At 32.6% G+C, this 27,676-nt stretch overlaps 1 protein-coding gene across 1 annotated transcript in view; it reads left to right on the top strand.

The window, feature by feature from the left end:
- Positions 1–27,676, top strand: part of MAN1A2 (mannosidase alpha class 1A member 2) — a 144,280-nt gene that overhangs the window by 108,365 nt on the left and 8,239 nt on the right. Inside the window, exons 9-12 of the mRNA XM_081306320.1 lie at positions 2,562–2,677; positions 6,996–7,215; positions 20,185–20,357; positions 23,735–23,850. Coding sequence (XP_081162446.1) covers positions 2,562–2,677; positions 6,996–7,215; positions 20,185–20,357; positions 23,735–23,850 — 625 coding nt within the window. The remainder of the gene's footprint in view (positions 1–2,561; positions 2,678–6,995; positions 7,216–20,184; positions 20,358–23,734; positions 23,851–27,676) is intronic.

Here is a 27,676-nt window from a genome sequence, read left to right as displayed (position 1 = left end):
ATGTGAAGGAGGAAACTGGAAATTTTCTTCTTTTTTTTTTTATTTGAATTTTTTTTTAATTGGTTGTTCACAACATTACAAAGCTCTTGACATGGAAACTGGAAATTTTCTATATGTTTTTACTTGGTAGTGGTTTTACTGGTATAAACATATAAAAATTCATTAGCATGTACATTTAAGATTTCACACAAAAAAATAAGAAGCATTTGAACTGCAAGCTTTTTAAGGTATATGTGAATTACTGGGTTATTAGCAGATGTATTGCTGAAGGTAATTTACCCATTTATTATTTTCTACAAGATATGGTTTTTAGTTATATATAGTTACATGTATTCAGTTAATATAATTAAGTATATAAAGTTAAAATTTAACGATTCCTTCTTTAAAAATAATTATTTTTATAGCTGTTTTTTTCAGATCCTTTCTATATGTATGCTAACATTCTTTAAGCATATAAATCAAATATTTAGTGTTGTCAAACTGTATTATTCTGCTCCCTCCCCACCACTCAATAGCATATGGATATCCTACAGAGTTAGAATACAGATGAGCCTGATTCTTTTTAATGATTGTATAGGTCTCTATAGTATGTTCATATTGCAGTTTATTTAGCAACTTTAGGTTTAGTTTTTAACTAATGGAAGTAATTCTGTGATTAACTGTTTTATTTTTCACATCTGTATTTATATTTTTCTGTGAATATTGTTAAAGGATAATTCCAGAACTAGAATTTCTAGATTACATTTTATTTATTTATTTTTATGTGGTGCTGAGGATCGAACCCACTGCCTCATGTGCTAGGCAAGAGCTCTACTACTGAGCTACAATCCCAACCCTCTGGGTTACATTTTGATAGCTACCACAAAATTGCCCTTTAGTCCCAACAGCTGTGAACCATAGTTCTTATCAACATTGAGTTTTATTAATCTTTGAAAATGTTTGTGGTTCTGACAACAGTGGAATCTCATTTTTATAAAATGCTTTTTTTTTTCTTTTATTCTTTCCCTCCACCCCCCGTTCTTTTTTGGTACTGGGAATTGAACCCAGTATACTTTACCACTGATCTACATCCCTTGTCCTTTTTATTTATTTATTTATTTTTTTGAGACAGAGTTTTGCTAAATTTCTGAGGCTGGTCTCTGAGGTGATCCCCCTCCCTCAGCTTCCTGAGTTGCTGGGAGTATAGGGTATGTGATTTCTTGTATGTATTATTTTTTGTTTATTGTGTGTATCCTGTTTCATTTTGCCTCATTTTTTGTCAGAGGTCTTTGTTTAGGGGAATTACCTTTTTCCTGTTACATACATTGCAAATATTTTCTTCCATTTAATTCTTTAATCTTGTGGACTTACTTGTATTTTGCTTGTATCATATGAAGATACAAGCTTGTCCTTTATGGGCTTTCTCATTTTGAATTTGCTTAGATCATTTACTTAGGAAGACCAGATGTGTTCTTATATCTTCATCTGGTTCACTTGTAGTTTTACTCTGAAATTATTAATCAACCACAAATTTAATTTGTAAACCAAAGATACATATTAACATACATTTTTCCCCAAATGGGAGTCATTTTTTCTCATAAACCACTAAATGGTCTATCCTTTACTTATAATTTAAAAAACAAGTGAATATGAGCAAATTGAAGTGTTATAAAAAATGTGATATTTTTCTTGCATGAAAATGCAAGGAGGGTGTTGAGTTTTGAGACAAAGTTTAAGAATGTAGGACAGAGTTTGGTGAAAGTCAGGGATGAAAGAGTGTGGTTGTCTCAGGAACTATTTACTAAATTAGATAGGATTAAAAGAATAGATGGCCATAAAATAAGAATTATACCTAGGATAAACATATATATATATATTAATAGTTGTATAGACAGTAATTAAGGACGGCAATTTCACAGCTAATTTTGCAGAATTGTATTATAAAGGAACTTTTGAGTTTTTAAAAAATTGACATATTTTAATTTACTGTCTGGCCAGGAGTCACCATTAATCATCATATAAAAAAATATTAAAGAGTGACCATTTTGGGTTAACATCAAATTTAAGTATATCTCTCATATTTAATGTAGCTTTATATTTAAAGCTATTAATATACATAAGGTAATTATTTGAAATTATGTGAAAGTTTGGATGTATGACAAGGTATAAACGTAATTCAAGACAAAGGCTCCTAAATATGTAAAATATCAGATCCAGAGGAAATGATTTTCTAGAAACCTGGATACATGTATAGAGAGGAGTTATTATGCTATATTCTGGTTTTTTTTTAAGTAGTTGGGCACAATACCTTTATTTTATTTATTTATTATATGTGGTGTTCAGGATTGAACCCGGGGCCTCACATGTGCTATACCAGCGCTCTACCGCTAAGCCACAATCCCAATCCCTTATGCTATATTCTTACTGGACAAAATTTGAAGTTTGTTGGAAATATAATGTTTAAATTGATCTGTAAAACAGTCATTATGATTGAAAAATAGTACTTTGCCTTCCGTTTTTCTCTTTACTTCATCTGTATCCTTCTCTTTTCTTTCTTTCTTTCTTTTTTTTTTTTTTTACAGATCATACATCAGTTGGTGGTCTGGGCGACAGTTTCTATGAATACTTACTGAAAGCTTGGTTGATGTCAGATAAAACAGATCATGAAGCAAGGAAGATGTATGATGATGCTATTGAGGTGATTATTTTCAGAATATTTTCCTGCTTAACATATTGAATGTATAATTATTTGATAGTGACTCAAAAAGTAATATTTTATTATATGCTTTCAGGAATAACCATTTTGTTATGCATTCAGGAAATAAATATGTAAACATTTTATTGTGTACATTTACTATAGAGCTTTTTAGTGTTTTAATAGCAAATCCTTATTTAATAGCAAATCCTTATCTTCTTTTATCTGTAACATTTTAGAGAAATTGTTGAAGTTTAGTATAGATACTTTAGGAGAATTTATTTTAGTTTAGTTAACATCTGTAAGACTGGAAAAACTTAGGACTTCACATTTATTTCCATAAACATTTCTTCTTGGGGGGTGGGTGGAGTAAACTCAAGGGCACCTGGCCACTGAGCCACATCCCCAGCCCTGTGAGACAGGGTCTCATTGAGTTGCTTAGTGCTTCCCTTTTGTGGAGGCTGGCTTTGAGCTCCAGATCCTCCTGCCTCAGCCTCCCAAACCACTGGGATTATAGGTGTGCGCCACTGCACCCAGTTTAAACATTTCTTCTTTAAATGACTGTTTAAACCTATATGCTGAGATCCTTGTGAGTAAATAATTATAATATCATACTTATATAAGTACTTTCCATGTGCCAAGCACTGTTCTAGCCCTCACTTTGTATATGAGGACCTTAAGGCACCATGAGGTTAATGTTGAAGGTCACGTACTGGTAAGTTATGGAGCCTGGAACTGAACAGTCTGGTTGCAGAGCTCGTTCTCTTCGTCACTTGTTTCATACTTGTATAATTTCATACTTCAGTGTTGTGATCTAGTGTTGAAATTTAGAACAAGTCATGCTAGGAAGCATTTATATGGGAAATTTCCAGGCAAAAATTGTGAAATAAAAAATGTGTTAACCATTTAATAAGTTCCTGGCTTTCAGACCTATTATAAACCCACATCTTTCTAATGATTTTAATTACTTTTTGTGTATTTTGTATAATCACACCATTCTGAGATAGTCAGTGATCAGTTTTCAGCATTGTAGTTTTTTAACTTAAAGCAAGGCTCTTATTACTCATTTTATATCCTTATTTTTAAGGACCTAATACCCTTCATTTGCTGTTTGAAATACACAGGAGTTGACTTTAATGTGTGTAACACAGTGTTTTACCCATTAAAGTCACTCAGTGAATGGTTGTGGAAGGATTAACTTAAAAAGTGAGCTAAATTAAGGTGTAATCAAGAATTTAAATTTTTATATGTTACTTCTAAAAAATTTTATGAAGTCTTAAATTTTTGAAAAGTTGGAGAGTTTCGCTCTTCGTTGGCATGATTAAAAAAACCTAGATATTTTTATGATTCAAGAATAATCATTAACTAGGAAGAATTATTTAAGACTATTCTTAGGATCATAGTACTAGAAATAGCCCTTTTTCATTTCCACTAAACTTTGGGTTCCTTTGAGGGCAGAGACTAATTTGTTTGTCATTATCTCAGCATGAAGCATACTACCCAATGAAAAATGTCCAGTATTTGATAAATGTATGACTGAATTTAATATTTTTATTTTTAAAATATGACATGTCATTTACCATGTAATATCATCTTTTCTTCATAATTGGCTGTTTCTTGTAATAATCTAAAACCATTTTCTTCTTTTTTTTCTTAATTCTTGTCTAAATGACCACAAAATTATTTTATATTTGTTATTACCTTTTTAATTATATATACTTTGAAAGAAGTAATAATCATTTTGAAAGTTAATCTTATAATTTAAAATTATTTCCATCTACATTAGGTGTTTTATAAATGTTTCTGTATTTGTTTTCTATGTCCTATTTTTATTAGTTCTTAAGTCTGGAATGGACTCCTACTGAGCTTAATAAAAATTGGTCAACTTTTTTTTTTTGAGCCATGATCTCAAGTTTGTAATTTCTGCAGTGTCAGTTTATCTTTAATAACTGTTCATTCTGTAAGGAGACAAAGTATATATAAATTGTAAAATAAAAAACATATTAAATGCATGGAAGAGATAGGTATGGCACTTATTTTTAAATTTTTTCAAATTTGAAATAAATCATTTCTAAAATTTGTCTTTCTGAGCTATTCTATTTAAATTCTTTCCATCTGTATCTTTTTTTTTTTAAAGAGAGAGTGAGAGAGGGGGGAGAGAGAGAGAGAGAGAATTTTTAATATTTATTTTTTAGTTCTCGGCGGACACAACATCTTTGTTGGTATGTGGTGCTGAGGATCATACCCGGGCCGCACGCATGCCAGGCGAGCGCGCTACCGCTTGAGCCACATCCCCAGCCCTTTCCATCTGTATCTTAACCTCCTCTACCCTTACAAATTCCCATGTCCTTGGTTCCTGTATCTTAGTTTTCTTAATCACAGGTTTTATACTTTGATCAAATTTATGTTTTGTCATTAATTTTTAAAGGTGAACAAAATGTGATTTTTCGAAAGTCCTTTGGAACATGACATAATGCCAATATTAGTCACAATTTAACACATTTTAATTGAAGAACAATAATGTTACTAAATGCCACAGCAGTTTGGTATTTTATTTAAGTTGCTTTCTTAGGTACTTGTCATATTTTTAGAAGAAGGCCATACAAACAATTTTACAAATCCAGAAGTAAATTACTGGTGAAAGCTTATGCTAACCTAACCTATTTCTGTAGTCCTAGTAAATTCATGAAGTTATGTTTGGATATCTTTTAATTATAACATGATAAAATTTATATTGTAGTCAACAGAAATGACAAACTGTCAAAAAACACTATGTAAAAATGTATAAACAAAAACATGGATTATTATTTAGGCATTGGTGGAGTAACTTTAATGCAGAAAACCTGCTAGTATCATGAGGTCCACAAGGATGAAAAACATTGCCCCTTCATTTAAAAGATTAATCTTTTATATATGTGCTTCAGAGTATTATGGCCAAAAGAAAACAACAACCACAACAACAAAGCTTATAATCTACTCTTAGTTCTTTAGCATTTTGGTTATCAGCTCTGTCTCACTCTCCTAACAGGTCAAATACAACCATTAAGAGCACCATTCATTTATTAAATTATTTACTTACTAAACTTTTAGTGAGTGCAGAGTACATTACAGACCTTCTGGAGTATAAGATGATGAAAAAGTCATAGCCCTCCCCTCAATTCTATAAAACTTATATGTTATTGCCAAGAATACAGAATACATTTTTACCAAGTTAATTTGTTATTCAGATTGTCACAGAACAGTACACAATTAAAATGAGAATTCTTCAAAGACATATTTCTTTGTTTCATCAGAAAGTGGAGTCATTAATCATATACAATTATTTCTACCAAATAGAACTGAATTAATGCAATTTCTTATACTTTTCCATAGAAATGCCTCTAAACAACAACAAAAAATTAATCCGTAGCCTTCCTTGCAAAGTTTGAGATCATAGTCCAAAGGAACAAAGTGCTTAAAAACTTCACTTTAAAATGAAATGTGATTTTTATACTCTAATGCTTTGTTATATTTCAGTTTGGTGTAAAATATTTCCCTCACTATCCCCATGTCTTTTTAGAAAAACTGATATTCCATAAGGATGGACTCTTTATTATGTGTCCTCTCATCCATGACATAATATCCCAGACAGATGTCTAAGTTTGAGAGTAAAGGACTAAAGAACTAAGGGATAAATATTTAACTTTCAACTAGTTTTGAAAGCCTTGTAATGTGTTAGGTGGCTTACCTAGTGGTGCCTTTTTAAAGTATTTTTCCAAGTGACGTGGTTGCATGGAAAATGAAGAACCACTTTAACTAATTATTAAAATCATTTTTTATTAAGTTGGATATTCTTCCTGTTCAGATTTTGTTATATGAAATAGAAATGATACAACCTTTTTGGTATAGCTTCTCATTACAATCAGTTGACTGATTATTATTAATTACATTTAGCCCTAAAGACAAAGGCGTAATGGCTAATATTATATATAAAGGAACTCTTTCAGCCAGCTCTCACATCTCCCACTCTTTTTGTTTGTTTGTTTTTAATTCTTTTTAGTTATACATAAGAGTAGGGTATTCTACATATTATACATACATGAAGTATATCATTTTAATTAGGATTCCCATTCTGTCTTACAGAAGTGATTATAGAATATTTGTTACAAGTTGTGTTCAATTTGGTTACTCCTTCCAAAACTTATTATAAATTATGTCTTTCAGTGTGGGAAAACTACTGCTTTATAGATTATTATATTGCAATCATTTTATGATAGCCAGAAATATATATTTGAGCTAATAGATTGCTTTTAAAAGTTTGAATATCTTTTCTTTTTTACAGGCTATAGAAAAACACCTTATTAAGAAGTCCCGGGGTGGTCTTGTCTTTATTGGAGAATGGAAGAATGGACACTTGGAAAAGAAGATGGGACATTTGGCTTGCTTTGCTGGGGGAATGTTTGCACTAGGAGCAGATGGTTCCAGAAAGGATAAAGCTGGTCATTATTTAGAGTTAGGGGCAGAAATTGCACGTACATGTCATGAGTCTTATGACAGAACTGGTAAGAATATTAATAAAACTAATTACTTGGTCTAAAATAACATCTAAGTTAAAAAGTATATTTTAAAATTAGAAAATATATAGGTACTTTTCATTTCAAAATAGTTTACAAATAACACAGTAAATCATTCTATTAAGAACTTTAATTTTGATTTCAGAAATGTGTTTCTGCATCATTTTATAAAATTCAGAATTCAAGATTTTGAATTAATTGTTTTAAAGACAAGAGAGTGTGGGGGGGTATAAGGAACAGCATTATTCATTTTAATATAAGAATCTATTTTAGCCATTCATTTCAGAGTCACTAAACCAGTTACTCAAAAGAACGTAAGAAATGACTGATTTCAAGGTTATCCTGTCTTACCTATATACTTGTGAAAATAGGAATAACCAAAAGAGAATAGTAGTTATCTTGGATGTGTAATTGGTATTAGGTAGCTTGTCTTTTACATAATTTGCCAATCATTTTTTGGAGTTTTGTGCCTTTAACTAAAAAGACATTCCTTTGGGAAAATGTGTATTATTTTCTGAACTTCAGTTTCTTTACTTGGAATGTGAAACGATGGTCTTAATGGTGACAAAAATTGGCTTTTGGGGAGGTGAAAAAAATTTCTTTTCCTGTTTTGTAGAATAGATTATGCATAGTCATAAATAGACATTGAGTATATATTTGCTATCAAATTTCCATGGAAGGAGAAAGCAATTTTTTTAAGCCTAAAATGGCTCATTGAGACTCCAGTAATGAAAAAGGGTTGAGAAATACTGGACTAGAATCCCACAGTTTTCTTTAGCTTTAAAAATGTATATTTCTATAAAAAAATAATTAATGGGCTGAAAGCCTAAAAACTCGTAATTTCTCTTTGATTTCAGAAGTGGAATTGTTGCTTTTATAAAATAACTGAATTTCTGCTTTAAGATTAATTTGTCATTAGGTACCATGACACAAATATGATTATTGGCTTAAAATTTATCCTAGTTCATAAATCTGTCAGGTTATTTTTATATAGTAAGAAATTAAAATTATCTTGAAATTGATCTTTCGGTTCTCTCATTAACTAATAAGTGGTTCCATTTCTTTAAAAAAAATATATATGTATGTATGTATATATAAAACTCAGGAGGACGTTGAAGCAATATTAGTTTTGGGTAGTTTCAAATTGGTATATGATACAAAATAAGTGATTTGTTATAAATAAAAGCTAAATTAAGTCATGTTGATGATATGGAGTATCATTATATACTTAAATTTTATACTTAAATTACATATTTACAATTGTTTACTTAAATTTTAGGATATATATACTAAAGCTGGTAAAACATTGAGGACCAGAATGGATATTCAGTGTGTATATTAGGACCCATGATAATTAGGCTTATGGTTGTACGGATTTTGACCATAAATAAAAAAATAGATCTAAAATAGAATTTAATAGAGCAAGCCTACCAAAAATATGAGAGCAGAATTGTTATAATTAATTAAGGAACACCCATTACATGAAGAACCTTATCTGAATGCTTATAAGTTCAAGTGTGGACAAGATATATCCCCTACCCTAGAGAAATTCATAAATTACATAGGTACAAAAGGATTCCCTTATAATTCTAACATTTACATTTTATAACAACATTGCTGATTCTTCTTCTGATTGTCATTTTCACATTGCAAGTTGAACCTGTGACCCTCTTTGTCATGCTATAACCAGAAAAGATTACTATTTAATTTGTGTCCTGTATTTTCAGGTCTTTCAATGTTTTTACTTGTCTTTAATCTTAATTTAGATCCTTTAATTAAAAGGTGTAATTCTACTAAGTATAATTTTGCTAACTTCCCAGCAGGTTATTATATCCTCTGCTATATTTTCTTGCAGCTCTGCTATAATTTTTGGCTACCACGTTTAAAAATACTCATCTACTTCTCCTTCATTATTTCAGCTAAATTCCCCATACTGTAATTATTGCCTTGGGATGTCACTTTCATCTGTTGTTGGAATTAGAATTAATATTAATTCTGATTTAGTAATCTTAATTCATTCCACCATTTGGTGAACATGGCCTATTTTAATAGTTACTGAGTTTGTGGAAACATTACTGAATCTGTTTATGACACCTAGCATGAAACTTGGTGGTTTCAAGCATTATCTACATGTCATACTAGGTTAGTTATTAATATATCATTTCAGTTTATTCTGAGGCATAATGCAGGACTGGTTCCAAACCTAATATTAGACTTCTAAAATATAGTACTTTCTTTTTCTAGGTTTCTGGATTTTTTAAAAAACTCCTGAACATCAGTAAAATATCAGCTATTAGATTTAATTTAGTTCATATAGAAGTTTAGTAAACTATCTTCTCTAGATTTTATGTTGTCACAGTTGAAGAGAAATTTTTTAATCTATTTAGATCCATGGAATATTAGACATATTTGAAGAGTTTCTATAACTGTTCCTTATAATAAGAGAGAATAATACAGGAAAATAGTTTCTTTCCTTACTCTTTGCTCATCTGACTGTAGTCAGATTACATGTCCTAGAATATTCCTTATATATATTATTAATGTTGAATTTTTTTGTTATTCACTCAATTGTGCTTATTTTTTCCAAATCTCTAGATTCTCCCCAACTTGGAAGATGTGTATGAATTGCTTTTTTCCATGACTTTATAAAATAATTTTGCCCTCTTAAACTTCTTTATATATATTTTTTTGGCTTTATACGGATTTTCATCATATTTGCTATTTTGCTCTGATTTTTAGTTTTGCAAATCTCTTATTTGCCTACAGTATATAAATACTTGAAGTTTTGTATCTTGAAGTTTTGTATTTTCACCGAAGCACTAAATTATTTTTTGTTTTTACTCCATTGGTACTTGTTTGGTTATTTTCCTTTTAGAAACAAAATATCAAATGTAAAAGGGGAATTTAAGATTCGGGTGTAGTGGCCTATGCCTATAACCCCATTTGATCAGGAGGCTAAAGTAGGAAGATTGAGAGTTCAAGCAACATAGCAAGATCTTGTCCCAAAAAGTGGGGAGATTGAAAGCCAGCCTGAATATCTTTTTGAGGCCCTGAGCAAGCGAAGCCCTGTCTCCAAATAAATTTTTTTTTTTAAAAAAAGGGCTGGGAATGTGGCTCAGTGGTTAAGCATTCCTGGGTTCAATTCCTGATTCCTGTTCCCCACCCAAAAAAAAAGGAAAAAAAAAAGTGAGGAGAGATTTAAGATGGAGAATAGCAATTAAGCACAAGATAGAATGTTATGATAGAATGTTATCTTTAAAAATAGTACAAAAGAAATAATGCCATCAGAATTGTGCAACCCATAATTTGGCCAAAATAATGGATGGGATATATATATAATATAGGCTTATCAATTTTTATAGGACAAATCTGTTATCTTTCTAATATGCTGATTTTTGTGAAGTTAGCAATAAGCAAATAGTAATTTTCAGTGGGAAGCTTAAAATACATGTGATGATTTTTTTTTTTTACAGTTCAGGTGGTTTTATCACCATAATTATAAAATTTATTATCTGAAGTTAGGTATTGGCTTTATTTTGTTATCTAATTTAAATTTAGCCTTAATAATAATATTCACTTTTAAAAATCTGATTATCTCTAGTACCAATAGTTTTTTTATTTTTTAATTTATATATGACAGCAGAAGGTATTACAATTCTTATTATACGTATACAGAACAATTTTCATATCTCTGGTTGTATACAAAAGTATTCACACCAATTCATGTCTTCATACATGTATTTTGGATAATAATGATTATCATATTCCACCATCATTTATAACCCCATGCCCCCTCCTTTCCCCTCCCACCCCTCTGCCCTATCTAGAATTCGTCTATTCCTCCCATGCTCCCCCTCCCTATCCCACTATGAATCAGCCTCCCTATATCAAAGAAAACATTTGGCATTTGGTTTTATGGGATTGGCTGACTTTACTTAGCATTATCTTCTCTAACTCCATCTATTTACCTACAGATGCCATGATTTTATTCTTTTATTGCTGAGTAATATTCCATTGAGTATATATACCACATTTTTTTAATCCATTCATCTATTGAAGGGCATCTAGGTTGGTTCCAGAGTTTAGCTATTGTGAATTGTGCTGCTATAACCATTGATGTGGCTGTGTCCCTGTAGTATGCTGTTTTTAAGTCCTTTGGGTATAGACTGAGGAGAGGGATAGCTGGGTTAAATGGTGGTTCCATTCCCAATTTTCCAAGAAGTCTCCATACTGTTTTCCATATTGGCTGCACCAGTTTGCAGTCCCACCAGCAGTGTATAAGTATACCTTTTTCCCCACATCCTTGCCAACACTTATTGTTGTTTGTCTTTATAATAGCTGCCATTCTGACTGAAGTGAGGTGAAATCTTCAGAGTAGTTTTGATTTGCATTTCTCTAATTGCTAGCGATGATGAATATTTTTTCGTATATTTGTTGATTGATTGTGTATCATCTTCTGAGAAGTGTCTCTTCAGGTCCTTGGCCCATGTTTTGATTGGGTTATTTATTTTTCTCGTGCTTAGCTTTTTGAGTTCTTTATATACCCTAGAGATTAATGCTCTATCTGATGTGTGAGGGGTAAAGATTTGCTCCTAAGATATAGGCTTTCTATTCGCATCACAGATTGTTTCTTTTGCTGAGAAGAAACTTTTTAGTTTGAGTCCATCCCATTTATTGATTCTTGATTTTAATTCTTGTGTTAGAGGTGTCTTATTAAGGAAATTGGGGCCTAATCTCACATGATGGAGATTAGGGCCTACTTTTTATTCTATTAGATGCAGGGTGTCTGGTTTTATTTCTAAGTCCTTGATCCATTTTGAATTGAGTTTTGTGCATGGTGAGAGAGAGGGGTTTAATTTCATTTTGTTGCATATGGATTTCCAGTTTTCCCAGCACCATTTGTTGAAGAGGCTATCTTTTCTCCAATGCATGTTCTTGGCACCTTTGTCTAATATAAGATAATTGTAATCTTGTGGGTTAGTCTCTGTGGCCTCTATTCTGTATCATTGGTCTGACAATCTGTTTTGGTGCCAATACCATGCTGTTTTTGTTACTATTACTCTGTAGTATAGTTTAAGGTCTGGTATAGTGATGCCACCTGCTTCACTCTTCCTGCTAAAGATTGCTTTAGCTATTCTGGGTCTGTTATTTTTCCAGATAAATTTCATGATTGCTTTTTCTATTTCTATGAGGAATGTCATTGGGATTTTGATAGGAATTGCATTAAATCTGTATAGTGCTTTTGGAAGTATGGTCATTTTGATAATATTAATTCTGCCTATCCAAGAGCAAGGTAGACCTTTTTTGTCTTCTAAGGTCTTCTTTGACTTCTTTCTTTAGGGTTCTGTAATTTTCATTATATAGATCTTTCGCCTCTTCCGTTAAGTTGATTCTCAAGTATTTTATTTTATTTTGAGGCTATTGTAAATGAGGTAGTTTTCCTCGTTTCCACTTCTGAGGATTTATCACTGATATACAGAAAGGCCTTTGATTTATGGGTGTTGATTGTATATCCTGATACTTTGCTGAATTCATTTACTAGTTCTAGAAGTTTTCTGGTAGAACTTTTAGGGTCTTCTAGGTATAGAATCATATCATCAGCAAATAGTGCCAGTTTGAGTTCTTCTTTTCTTATGTGTATCCCTTTAATTTCTTTCTTTTGCCCTGGCCAGTGTTTCAAGAACTATGTTAAATAGAAGTGGTGAAAGAGGGCATCCCTGTCTTGTTCAAGTTTTTAGAGGAAATGCCTTCAATTTTTCTCCATTTAGAATGATGTTGGCTATCTGGGGTTTAGCACAGATAGCCTTTATGATGTTGAGATATGTTCCTGTTGTCTCTAATTTTTAGTGTTTTGAACATAAAGTGGTGCTGTATTTTTTTTTTTTGAGAGTGAGAGAGGAGAGAGAGTGAGAGAGAGAGAGAGAGAATTTTTTTTTTAAGAGAAAGAGAGTGTGTGTGTGTGTGTGTGTGTGTGTGTGAGAGAGAGAGAGAGAGAGAGAGAGAGAGAGAGAGAGAGAGAGAAATTTTAATATTTATTTTTTAGTATTTGGCGGACACAACATCTTTGTTGGTATGTGGTGCTGAGGATCGAACCAGGGCCGCATGCATGCCAGGCGAGCGCGCTACCGCTTGAGCCACATCCCCAGCCCCTGGTGCTGTATTTTGTCAAATGCTTTTTCTGCATCTGTTGAGATGATCATATGAATTCTTATCTTTAAGTCCATTGATATGAAGAATTACATTTATTGATTTCTGTTTGTTGAACCAACCTTGCATCAATGGGATGAATCCCACTTGAATATGGTGCATAATCTTTTGATATTTTTTTAAATTTGATTTGCCAGAATTTTATTGAGAATTTTTGCATCTATGTTCATTAGAGATATTGGTCTGAAGTACTGGTATTAGTTCTTCTTTAAAGGTCTTGTGGAACTCGGCTGTGTATCCATCTGGTTCTGGGCTTTTCTTGGTTGGTAGACTTTTGATGACATCTGCTATTTCGTCACTTGAAATTGATCTGTTTAAATTGTGTATATCATTCTGATTCAATTTAGGCAGATTATATGACTCTAGAAATTTATCAATGCCTTCGATATTTTCTATTTTATTGGAGTACAAGTTTTCAAAATAATTTCTAATTATCTTCTGTATTTCTGTAGAGTCTGTCATGATATTTCCTTTTTCATCACGTATGTTAGTAATTTGAGTTTTCTCTCTCCTTTGTTAGCATGGCTAAGAGTTTGTCAATTTTATTTATTTTTTCAAAGAACCAATTTTGTGTTTTGTCAGTTTTTTTAATTGTCTTGTTTGTTTGTTTTCTGATTTCAGCTCTGTTTTTAATTATTTCCTGTTTTCTGCTTTGGGGGTTGATTTGTTCTTCTTTTTCTGAGACTTTGAGATGTAATGTTAGGTCATTTATTTGTTGACTTTTTCTTCTTTGAAGGAATGAACTCCATGCAGTGAACTTTCCTCTTAGAACTGTTTTCATAGTGTCCCAGAGATTTTTATGTTTTATCTGTGTTCTCATTCATCTCTAAAAATTTTGTAATCTCCTCCTTGATGTCTTGTGCGACCCATTGTTCATTCAATAGCACATTATTTAGTCTTCGGGTGTTGGAGTGGATTTTATTTCTGATTTTATCATTGATTTCTAATTTTATTCCATTATGATCTGATAGAATGCAGGGTAGTATCTCTACTTTTTAAAATATTTGCTAGGAGTTGCTTTGTGGTATAGTATATGGTCTGTTTTAGAGAAGGACCCATGTGCTGCTAAGAAGAAAGTGTATTCTCTTGTTGAAGTATGAAATATTCTTTATATGTCAGTTAAGTCTAATTTATTGATTATATTATTGCATTCTATAGTTTCTTTGTTCAGCTTTTGTTTGGAAGATCTATCTAGTGATGAAAGAGGTGTGTTAAAGTCACCCAGAATTATTGTGTTGTGGTCTATTTGACTCTTGAACTTTAGAAGAGTTTTTTTGATGAACATAGGTGATCCATTGTTTGGGGCATATATATTTATGATTGTTGAGTCTTATTCGTGTATAGTTCCCTTGAGCTGTATGTAGTGTTCTTCTTTATCTTTTTTGATTGATTTTAGTTTGAAGTCTAGTTTATTTGATATGAGGATGGAAACCCCTGCTTGCTTCTGCAGTCCATGTGAGTGGTATGATTTTTCCCAACCCTTCACCTTCAGTCTGTGGATGTCTTTTTGTATTAGATGAGTCTCTTGGAGGCAGCATATTGTTGGGTCTTTTTTTAATTATTATTATTTTATCAAATCTGCTAGTCTATGTCTTTTGATTGGTGAGTTTAGGCCATTAACATTCAGAGTTATTATTGAGACATAATTTTTATTCCCAGCCATTTTTGTTTATTTTCGGTATTTTTTGTGACTTGTTTTCTCCTCTTGATTAGATTTTCCTTTAGTGTAATCCCTCTCTCTGCTGATTTTCATCATTGTTTTTCATTTTCTCTTCTTGGATTATTTTGCTGAGGATGTTTTGTAGTGCAGGCTTTCTAGTTGTAAATTCTTTCTTAACTTTTGTTTATCATAAAGGTTTTTATTTCATCATCAAATCTAAAGCTTAGTTTTGCTAGATTAAGATTCTTGGTTGGCATCCATTTTCTTTCAAAGCTTGGTATATGTTCTTCTACAATTTCCTGGCTTTGAGGGTCTGGGTTGAAAAATCTGCTGATATATAAGTTGGTCTCTCTATATATGTGATCTGATTCCTCTCTCTTGCAGCTTTTAAGATTCTGTCCTTATTCTGTATGCTAGGCATTTTCATTATAATGAGCCTTGGTGTAGCTCTGTTGTAATTTTGTACATATGGTGTCCTGTAAGCTTCTTGAATTTGGTTTTCCAATTCGTTCCAATTCATGCTTGGGAAGTTTTCTGATATTATTTCATTGAAGAGATTGTGCATTCCTTTGGTTTGAAACTCTTTGCCTTTTTCCATTCCAATAACTCTTAGATTTGGTCTTTTGATGCTGTCCCATAATTCTTGGATGTTCTGCTCATGGTTTCTAACTTTCTTCACTGTGTGATCAACTTTATTTTCCAGATTGTATACTTTGTCTTCATTATCTGATGTTCTTTCTTTTAAATGATCTAGTCTGTTGATTATGCTTTCTATTGCGTTTTTTATTTGGATTATTGTATTCTTCATTTCAAGGATTTCTGACTGGTTTGTTTTCAGAGTCTCTAGCTCTCTCGAAGTAATCTTTTGCTACCTCTATTTGCTCTCTTATCTCATTGTTGGAGTGATGAGTTTTTGCTCATTTAGTTTTTGCTCATTTTTCATTCACAGATCATTTTAATTATGAACCTTCTGAAGTCCTTCTCTGACATTTCATAAACTTTGTTGTCTATGGATTCTGTTATTATAGTGTCCTGGGTTTTGGGGGGTCACTTTCCTTCCTTGTTTTTTTTATGTTGTCTATGTGTCTTTCTTCCTTGCAGATATTACAGTTATATTCCTTATATTCTTGTAGTACCCGTGCGGATTACCTGTACCTCATCTTGATGTTGGGCTTCCAGACCCTGCTGGTGTCCCTCAATGAATGCTACTGCATCCTGGATCTGGGTCCTGTGCAAGTTGGTGTAGGTGGATCCAAGCTGCTGGGCCTGACCTCCCTGGTAGTCTGCTGGTCAGAAGGGGTGGTCCCGGCAGAGGCTAGGCTCTGGCGGGTGCCAGCCCCGCTGGGTGAAGGGTGGACCCAGCCTGCTGTGAGCCTGGGACCTGCACAGGCCAGTGTAGGTGGATCTGGGCCTGGGCTGCAGGACTAGACCTCACATGGTAGTCTGATGATCAGAAGGGGTGGTCCTGCGCCAGAGGCTAGGCTCTGGCGAGTGTCTGTCCCCTGGGGGAGGGGTGAACCAGGGCTACTTAGAGCCTGGGTTCCTCGAGGGCTAGAATGTAGTAGTACAAAATAGTTTTTGAGGAGGGAAAAAACACAAGAAATCCACACCAAAGGAAAGCTTATTAGTTTGATATAGTTTCACTTAATTATTTTTGCTTTTGTTGTCTTCATTTTTGTGTGATATCCAAAATATCATTTCCAAAGATGGTATCATGTTACTTTTCCCTATTTTCAGGAATTTTACAGTTTCAAGTCTTCCTTATCTTTAAGTCTGTAATCCATTTTGAATTCATATTGTGTGTGGTAAAAGGATTCATTTTATTATTTTTCATTGAATATCCACTTTTCCCAGCACTATTAGTTGAAGAGACTGTCCTTTCGCCATTTGTGTTCTTGGTGGCCTGTAAAAAAATTGTTGATTCTATATACTTGGGTATTTCTGGGCTCTCTGTTCTGTTTTGTTGATCTATGTGCCTGTTTTATGGTAATGTCTCAGAATGCAGGAAAGGCATTTTACAATGTTCAGCATCCTTTCATAATTAAATCTCTCAACAAAATGGCATAGAAAGAAATTTCTCCAACATATTAAAGACCAAGTATGAAAAGCCCATACCTAACTTTTCTCTAAGATTTGGTACAAAGCAAGAATGCATTTCCTGCTACTTCTGTCCCACCTAGTACTGGAAATACTAGTGAGCTCAAACAAACAAGAAAAAGAAAGAAAAGACATCTAAATTAGAAAGGAAGAAGTAAAAATTTTCCTGTTTGCAAATGACCTGATCTTACAGGTAGAAAACCTTAAAGATGCTCCCTCTCCACAAACACCTGATGAAATTAATTAATGAATTTAGTAAAATAGCAGGACACAAAATCATATGTCAGTTTTTTCTTTACATTTCTTTATACTAATAACAGTCTATGAAAGAAATAACGAAAATAATCTTGTTTATGATAGCATCAAAAATAATAAAATACTTGAATTAATTTAACCAAAGAAGTAAAAGATCTGTGTGCTTTAAGCTATAAAACATAAATTGAAGCAGATGAAAATGGACATATCATGTGTTCATGGGTTAGAAAAGAATTAATATGATTAAAATGTCCAGCAATCTATAGCTTCTGTGCAATCCCTACCAAAATTCCTGTGGCATTTTTCACAGAAATTGAAAAGTCAATTATGAAATTCCTATAGTACCACAAAAGGCCCTCAATAGCCAAAGCAATCTTTTTGTTGTGGTGGTTGTGGTAGTTCATCTATTTGTTTTGTTTTGTTGGTACCAGGGATGAAACCCAGGAGGTTTAACCACTTAACCACTAAGCCACATCCCCAGCCTTATTTATTTATTGAGGCAGGGTCCTGCTAAGTTTATTAGGGCCTTGCTATGTTGTTTAGGCTAATCTCGAACATGCAATTCTCCTGCCTCAGCTTCCCAAGTTGCTGGGATTGTAGACATGTACCACTGTGCCTGGCTAGCCAAAGCATTCTTTTTTAAAAAAATTATTTATTTCTTATTTGTTCTATGTAGTTATACATGACAGTAGAAATCATTTTGATACATCTTATATAGATCAAGTACAATTTCTCATTCTTCTGTTTGTACATGATGTAGAATCACACCCGTCTTATAGTTATCTATGTATGTAGCATAATAATATCTGATTCGTTCTACTATCGTTTCTATACCCATATCCTCTTCCTTCCCTTCACTCTCCTCTATCTAATCTAAAGTAACTGTATTCTTCCCTAGCTTTCCCCCTTATTGTGAATTAACATCCTCATATTAGAGAAAACGTTCAGCCTTTGTTTTTTGGGGATTGGCTTATTTCACTTAGCATGAGATTCCCCAGCTCCAACTATTTACTGGCAAATGCCCCAGCTTCAACTATTTACTGGCAAATGCTCAGTAATATTCCATCATATATATATACCACATTTTCTTTATCCATTCCATCTGTTGAAGGGCACCTAGGTTGGTTCCATAGTTTAACTATTGTGAGTTGAGCTGCTATAAACATTAATGTGGCTGCATCACTGTAATATGCTGATTTTAAGTCCATTGGGTATAAACCAAGGAGTAGGATAACTGGATCAAATGGTGGTTCCATTCCAAGTTTTCTGAGGAATCTTCATACCATGCTTTCTATAATGGTTGCACCAATTTGCATTTCCACCAGCAGTTTATTAGTGTACCTTTTTCCCCACATCCTTGCCATTCTTGAGAAAGAAAAAAAAAGTTGGAAGCATCATATTTTCTAATGTCAAATTAAATTACAAAGCTGTGGTAACCAAAACAGTGAGATATTGGTATAAAAACAAACATACAGACTTTAATCACCATTTTAAAAAACACATATTAAATGCCAAATCATATTTCATCCTATACCAGACTTTAACAATAAGCTGGATAAAAGTGGGGTTTTTTTTTCCCCAAAATAGTGATAATTTTTTTATTACCCCTTTGAGGAGCTGGTTAAAACTTCATATGCACACAGTTTTGCTTATAATTTCAAAGGCTTTTTGAAACACTATTTTTTTTGCAACACTCTATTTTCTAAGCCTACCATAGTTTTCATGTCCCTCAGGTTAAGAAATTTCTGCTTGAGTTTTACTCTAGTTCTCCAAGACTTGTCAGTAACAAAATGTGGTTATTAATTCTTCTGGATCATGTTTTGTTTTTAAAGAACTAACTGCTGTTACTACAGTGGTTTTGATTTCTTTTTTATTTTTTTAGGGGGTTTAGGGGTACATAAGAAAGGTCTGCTTTCACCTCCTTTGAGTTGTGATTATTTGGAGCATACATTACCACTTTTGTAAGGCTGAAATTTGGCCATTGCTAGAGTATGATTTTATTTATGTTCTGTCTTCATAGTAGTTCTTGTGCTATACTTTATATAAAAAAAAGAGAAAAATGTTATTATTTCTCAAAAGAGGTAAAACTTCTCAAAAGAGGTAAAACTCTTGAAACTTTTAACTTTTGCCATCAGTACAACCTAATAACCAGAAAGAAAGGTGGGAGTGGAAAGTTGTAGTTGTGTTATGACTCCAGCATCTCAATGGAAGATAACTTTATACTGCCCAGGCTTAGAACCGTAGGTGTGATTAGGAAGAGGTCTGTCTTAACATTTTGTATTGTTATAACAGAATACCTAAGATGGGGTAATTTATAAGAACAGACATTTATTTTATAATTTATTATAAAATTTATTAGACATTTATTTTATATTTTAAAATTTATTAAAATTTATTAGACTTTTATTTTATATTTTATTTTATTATTCTGGATACTAGAAAGTCAAAACAAGGAAATAGCATTTGGAGATATAGTGAGGGGTCTGCTTCCATTTTTATATGGAAGAACATGGAAAGAAGAGTTAAACAAATGTTGTAGGAATGAATATTTATAAATCTGTTACAAGAAAATCAAATTTGGATCTTTTAAAGTGACTCATTTTGCACAACAGCAACAAGAAAAATAAAACAAAAATTACTTCAAATCCCAGTCTTTTGGTGGGAGGAAAAAAAGCTCTTGCAAAGAACACAGTGGTTTATTTGGTTCATTTACTTTATTTATTTTTGTCATGTTACAGCATTAAAGCTAGGTCCTGAATCATTCAAGTTTGATGGTGCAGTGGAGGCTGTGGCTGTCCGACAGGCTGAAAAGTATTATATCCTCCGTCCAGAAGTAATTGAAACCTATTGGTACCTATGGCGATTTACTCATGATCCAAGATACAGGCAGTGGGGCTGGGAAGCAGCACTGGTAAATAAGCCAACATTTTATTTTATCTGTAAGAATATGAAACCAAGCCCTCTTATAGTGCCATGTATTCTTATCTGTGTTAACCTCAGTTTGAGAAACTATAGTGTGATTTTTATTTTTCTAATGAAGAAACTATTAGTTCATTTAAATTTCTTGAGCAGTAGATAAAACCTTGAAATCCTGTTTTATTTTCTAGTGAGAGTAGTTTCCTGCCAGTATTTACTTATTATCCTTATTGAATAATATGAGGAATTATTTAAAAGGCAATTTTCCAATATAACTGTTACATAAGTAATGTAATTTTTACATGTCCTCTTAATGCTTAACCACCGGAGGGGGGAAAAAGTCATAAAATTAATCAAGTGTATAACTTGGGTAGATGACCCCGTTCACTTTATCTTGAGATATGAAAGATACCTAATAGATCACCATGAAGGATCAGTAAATTTTTAAAAATTTTCTAGGTTGAAAAATAAACTATGTATATTTAAAATTAGGAAATTTTAATTATAAGTTAAAGAAGCAAATGATTTACTCTTAAAATACTAGACTTTCAGGAAACCTCATGGCTATCAGTACCTGGGGAAGAAAAAAATTAGACTTTTATAAAAATATAGCTTATTCCTGGAGTGGGGATGTTTTATTTTCTGAGATTCACTAGTTATGATGAATAGTATTAGTTGTGAATATTTATATTCAGACAAATTAACTTAAACTTGTAATCTGATAAAATGACTAATGAACGTCCCAGGCAAGATAAGGAATGCTAGTAAATTGCCTAACCAAGAATGTGCAAGGTGTATTTTAGGGCAGAATGTACACTGATTTATGTACAGAAAACATTCCACAGTGGCAAAGTTGGAGCCCTTATGTGTCAAATCAAGGGTACTTCATTTAGTTGTTCAGGAATAGGACACAAAAACATACATACACATACCCTCACTAAGTTTTGTTAATCACTTTCTTATGTTTTCATATGCAAAGTAATGATAAAAAGTTGTTTGGTAATCTAAAAAGCCCTTCAGATCTTCTTTTTTTCCCTCACTATTTTTTATTTTAAGAATCTGGGGGCTGGGGATATAGCTCAGTTGGTAGAGTGCTTGCCTGGCATGCACAAGGCCCTGGGTTCAATCCCCAGAATGGAGGGAGGGAGGGAGGGAGGGAGGAAAGGGAAGGAAAGGGAAGGAAGGAAGGATGGATCTGTTATAGAACTACTAAAAGTTTTCAAAGGGTTAGGGACTACTTAAAGCTTTTTTTCATTGGGGAATAACAAAGCAAAGGGATCTGATTATAATTCACACATTGATGAATCTAGGAATAGGGTGATATCTTAAACTAAGGTAAAACACTTAAGGGTCTTTTGTCATTCAGGTTTGGGTAATCCTTTGGACAGGAGCTTGTTAGAAGGAAGGTAGTTTCACAGAGCAAAAACAGGCACAGCACTTATTGATGCTGCTTTCCCCTGGCCCCATGAGTCTAAGATTAGGTAGATAGTACAGCTCTGCCAGCAGGTCCTGCCAAAGCTGAGAGGACAGCCAAACTGTTGTCACAGTGGTTAGGGAATAGGCACTCACACACATATATACACTCCCATGCACATACACTTATTTTGTTAGTGGTGGCTTACTAGTGCTTGCATAGGTAGGTAAAGTAGTTCTGTAATGAGTCTATTTGACTTGAATGTTTCCTAATATTTAATGATTCTTATTTAGAAAAATGAGGGAGATGTTTCTCAAATCATGTGGAATGGGGAGTTGGGTAAAAAGTGATGGTGGATACACATCTTATCATTAGGAAATGCTATATGATAAATTATTCTTTTCCTAAAGTCCTTTTTTCCTGTGTGCTATCTTAAAGTATGGCCCCACATTTACCTGTTAGAAGAGGTTTGACAGGATTCAACTTTAGCCTACAGCTGTCCAAATTTGAATTATAGGAGTTAGGATTTTACTTTTTTAGACTATATAGACACATACAGATTCAAAGTGTAATCTGTCAAGAACAAGAACAAAACAATTATGCTACAAATTAAAGTTTGGAAAGTGTGCCATGATGAGAACTGGAAAAATAGAGGCAAAGAGGAAGCTTCACAACTTAAAAAGAATTTCTTTGTGCATCATAATTGGCCCCTCCTATTGAAGGTGAAGAAAGTAAAGAGAAGGTGTAATTGGACAATAGTGATGAGTCTGTCTTCTGAAGCCTTAGCTGTTTTGTTTACATATTCAGTCTTCTAAACTGGAATAAATTATACATGGAAACTCTCTCAGGAAATGACTCTAAATGGTTTAAGGATTAGTCACACCTCCCTCATGTTCCTCAGTATTCCTAAATAGCTGTGGTAGTTCATATAGTCCTGAAGATATGATCATTGTGGGATTCAGTAATTAAAAACTCTTATATTTGAAATGTTTAAAATATTGATAGGTATAAGAAAAAAAACCCAGCTGTAATCAAAATGGAACAATAAAATGGAACAAGTTGACTATACTCTTTTCAGTGTTAATTAACTTTTTATTAGAAAAGAAGACCAGAAGAGAAAGAAAAATTGCAAGACTAGGAATAAGCCATGGTAGCCATGATTAAATAACAAGAGAGTTAGGTAGAACAAAGAAGGAAAAGAACCATAAATAATTCCAACTTTTCACAGTTTAATTCTGTACGTGATATACCTGCATAAGCAAGATATTTGATTGCTTTGAATTAGAAGTAGAATTGTGAACAGATAGCATTTGATTGGATTGAATTCAGAATTCAGTTTTATTTAGGCATGTTCATGGATGCAAAAGGAGATAAAAATTTAGAATCTTAATTTCCAGCCAAGCAATAAAGTACATTAGTTAATATTATAGAGCAAATTACTCTGCTTAGTTTTTCCATCTGAAAAGAGAAGCTATCAAACTCAGGGTTGTTGTGAAATTTAAATGTTGGTGCCTTCAGCACATAGTAAGTACTTCATGTTAGCCCTTAAATTTTAAGTATTATATAGAAGGTATATAGATGAGCTTTCTGCTAGTTTGTATCTAAATCATACAATGTCTGGTAAGAATTTATTTGTAGTGAATATATACTAGTAAATATCTTATTAGTATTACTATAGAAAGCTCCTAAGAAATAGATATTATGGACTATTGTTTGTTCTTGGAAGTGATAAAATTTAAATTCATAATTTGAGTTCACGCTGACCTCTAATTTTCCAAGAATGAGAAATTTCCATTTGATAATGTATTATTTTTAGGCTGAATATATTATTAATTAATTAAAGAATAATTGATATTGTCAAATTTTTATACAGATTTTTAGGAACTTTTGATTTTGATTCTTAGCCTTCAAAATTTGAAATTATGTGGAATTGTTTCTTTTGTTGATTTCATTTACAGGCTATTGAAAAGTACTGCCGGGTCAGTGGTGGATTTTCTGGAGTCAAGGATGTATATTCCTCTACTCCTACACATGATGATGTACAGCAGAGCTTCTTTCTTGCTGAAACATTAAAGTAAGTAAATACTTTTAAAACTCTTTTAAAAAGTAAATTTATCTTCTAACCAGTACATCAAAACACAGAAATCTTACATATTAAACGGTAAGGTAATTACAGTGTTTTGATATATATATCATGTAATGTTTAAATGAGGTTAAACATATCTGTGTTTTCAGATATTTGTCAGTTCTTTGTGGTGACAATTTTCAAAATCCTTTCTTCTTTTTGAAATATACAATACATTATTGTTATCTATAATGATGCTATTGTACTATATATACACCAGAACTTCTTTCTTCTGTCCAGCTGTAATTTAGTACTCTTTGATCAAGTTCTGTCCCTCTCTCTTACCCCTAGTCTCTCATAGCCTCTGGTAACCACCATTCTATTCTCAACATCTATGTGATTAACTTTTTTAGATTTTACATATGAATGAAATTACATGATCCTTGTCTTTCTGTGCCCGGCTTATTTCCTTTAACATAATGATCTTTGCTTCTGTCTGTGTTACAAATAACAGGATCTCATTGTTTTTTATGGCTGAAGAGTATTCCATTGTGAACCACATTTTCTTTATCCATTCATTAAAAATTTTTATTGTATATTAGTTGTATGATTGCTAGATGATGCATTAGGACTGTGTGATATGTTACACTAAATTTTATTATGAATATCTTTTTATGTAATTGGGTCCATTAACTTTCACCTACATCTCAAGAAGAATGACTTAGACCATAAGGCAGATATTTTATCAAATACGTAATTACTACCTTTATTTTTTTGTTGTTGTTCTTAGTTCTTTAGAGTGCATTACAATCACTTGGAAGGCTTCTTAAAACAGATAAATAAATGGGCTCATACCCATAGAATTTTAGTAAATCTGGGGTGGAGTCTAAGAATTTACGTTTCTGACAAGCTCCTGATGATACTGATGGTGCTGATCCTGGGACCACACCCGATCTCTCTGCTATAGCTAATTAAATTTTAGGAATAATCATGAAGTTTTGATGGTACCAAATGATATAAAGCCATAGTCAACCATTTCCCAAAGAGGTTTTTCATAAAGATACACATAAAAGGAATAATGGAGGCAGGGGGGAGATAATTTTTGACGTATACTCAAAATCCCAGATAGAAAACTCTGTAAACCACCATAGGAGAAGGTGGAAACCTTAAGCCTTACTTTGCTAAAGACTTGAGAGATTTCTTGAATATTAAATTTATAAAATATTTATATCTAAATATTTTGAGAGTAGATTTAGATAATTAGTGAATATTTTAGGTGCATTGTTAGTATAATAAATATACAACAGCCTGATTTTTATGTAAGGGGAAGAATCATACAAGAAAGGAAGACCTTTGAATAGTCTCTATTAACATGAAAATGCTTGAAGATATTTATTGAATCTTGATTGTTTTCTAAAAATAGGTAAATGCTATCACTCTACCAAATTTCTCCAGTTGCAATAAAAAGAAATATGTTCTTTGGCAATGGTTTTCATTACTCCAGGAATTGTTAGTTCACTGGTCTTATTGAAATAGCAGTTATTAAAAAACCCTTTAAGCTAAAAGATGCCAAGGAACCAAGATTCCTGGGAATACTTCTGTAAGCAGCAGTCTGTGATTGTCTACTGAGTATATTCTATTTGGATTCTCAATAGTTTTATTTATGTGGATGTGTATCACTTACTAGCATTAATCAATTCCTTTTAAATAAAACTTTGAAAGAAGCTAGGCACAGTGGTGCATGCCTGTAATCCCAGCAGCTCCAGCGTCGGAGGCAAGAGGATCACAAGTTCAAAAAGTTTATTGTCCACTTATAAAAAAATAATAAAGCTGGATCCCTGATAAACATCAAACTCATTTTATATAGAACAAAGCTTTAAATATAAAAAAGGAAAGAAAATCATGAAAAAAAAATGGATTCCCCTCTCCCCCAGTGCTGGGGATTAATATGACATGATACAAAAATCAAGAAACCATAGAAGAAAAGATAAAATTTTAATTGCATAAAAGTAGAAAACTTCTACAACAAGAACATTAAATAAAGTAAAGAGCTGGATGTGGTGGCACACACCTGTAATTCTAGCAGCTCCAGAGGCTCAGGCAGGAGGATCACAAGTTCAAAGCCAGTCTCAGCAACTCAGTGAGGCTTTAAGCAAAGTAAAACTTTAAAAGGGGTTGGGATGTGGTTCAGTGGCTAAATGCCTCTGGGTTCAATTCCTGGCATCAAAAACAAAATAAAACAAAAGACAAACACTGGATAAACAGTGGATTACTTAGAACAGGGAGAGAATGGAAGGGATGGAGGAAACCTAATAATCAGATACAATGTTTTACTGTCAGAAGACTTAAAATTTGAAAAACACCTGTGTTCTGGTGTTGGAAAAATAGAGTTGAGAGTGTGTTGTTTAGTATGGGAGTGAAATTGTTGGAAAAGAACCTATTGAAATATTGAGTGCACATTAATTTTGCTCCTGTGGATCAACTCCTACCACTTATCCTATAGGTATATTCTCCCAATTAAGAAAGATAAATGTAGAAAGGTATTCTTCATTTCATTGATGTTAATATTTTTTGCTCTTATATTGAATAATTAAGATTTAATGCCATTTTTCCCTTTTCAATCACATCTTCAGAACTTATCATTTTAAGGTAAATTGTATAAACATCTGTCCCCTCTGGTAATGTTTTAAGAAATCTCATTTCCTAAAGATAATTATTAAACCAGTTCTTGATGTATTCTTTGGAAGTTTTCTGGGTATATGCAAACATAAAAGTATGTGTTCATATGTCCTCTTAATGACCTTTCATTTTTTTGCCATAGATAGGATTATATACACCTATTGTTCTAATACTTGTATTTTTCATCTTAATTTATACCTAGAGAAAATTTCCACATTATCACATATAAATCCACTGAGGAATGTATCATAATTTATACTTATAATTAGTACCCTATTATTAAATATATAAGTTGGTTCTAGATGTTTGCTGTTATAAACGATATTGCAGCGAATGCCTGTCTCTGTCTATGCTGCTTCCTGTGTGAATATAAATACTGATTAGATTTCTAGAAATAAATGTCTGTTTCAGAAGGCATATGCATTTGAATTATGGTAACTTTAATTAAACAGAATTAACCAAGAGTGGTAACTATTCACAAAACTTGTTACACATAGAAAGCTCTGGAAGTTCATGGGGAGAAAATGGTGTTTAGAAAATTAATTTAAAATGGCTAGAATCAAGAGGGTACACTGAGAAGTACTCAAAATACTTAGGTGTGGTACCTGATAATATGAGGTAAGGTTTGAATAGTTAGCTTAAAAAAAAAAGTCAGAATTTTTTTAAAGTCAGTATTAAAGTTTTTAAAATCTCAAGTGACTTAAACTCACTTAAGATTCAAATGACAGAATAAATTACTCAGGTCTTTTTTTCTATAGGTAAAATGTTATTCTTAGGATTAATGTGATAAAATTTTAGCATTTGCTCACCCTTTAAACCATCCTTAGAAGTGGATCCTTTATTCTATCTCTTTGGTCTTTAAGTAGATCTGTTTCTTTATCTACTAAATTAATGATCACCAAAATATAGAAAAGATACAGTGTAATATATGGAGCAGTTCACCCAACACATGCTTATTGTTTAGTGCCTGCCTAATAAGTGCCAGCTTGTATATCATGTGCTGGGGATGTGTCCTGAGTATATCAGGAACATCCTGACATCAAGGAACTTACATCTAAGTCTCATGCACACTCTTCCTAACATATAATTGCTATATGTTTTGAGAGTCTGCCTGTAAAAATACACCCTATGTATGTTATCTGTACTTGCCATCATT

This window comes from Spermophilus citellus, assembly GCF_964194105.1.
Source record: "Spermophilus citellus genome assembly, chromosome: 9".
Lineage (NCBI taxonomy): Eukaryota > Metazoa > Chordata > Mammalia > Rodentia > Sciuridae > Spermophilus > Spermophilus citellus.
This window is presented reverse-complemented; position numbering and strand designations above follow the sequence as displayed.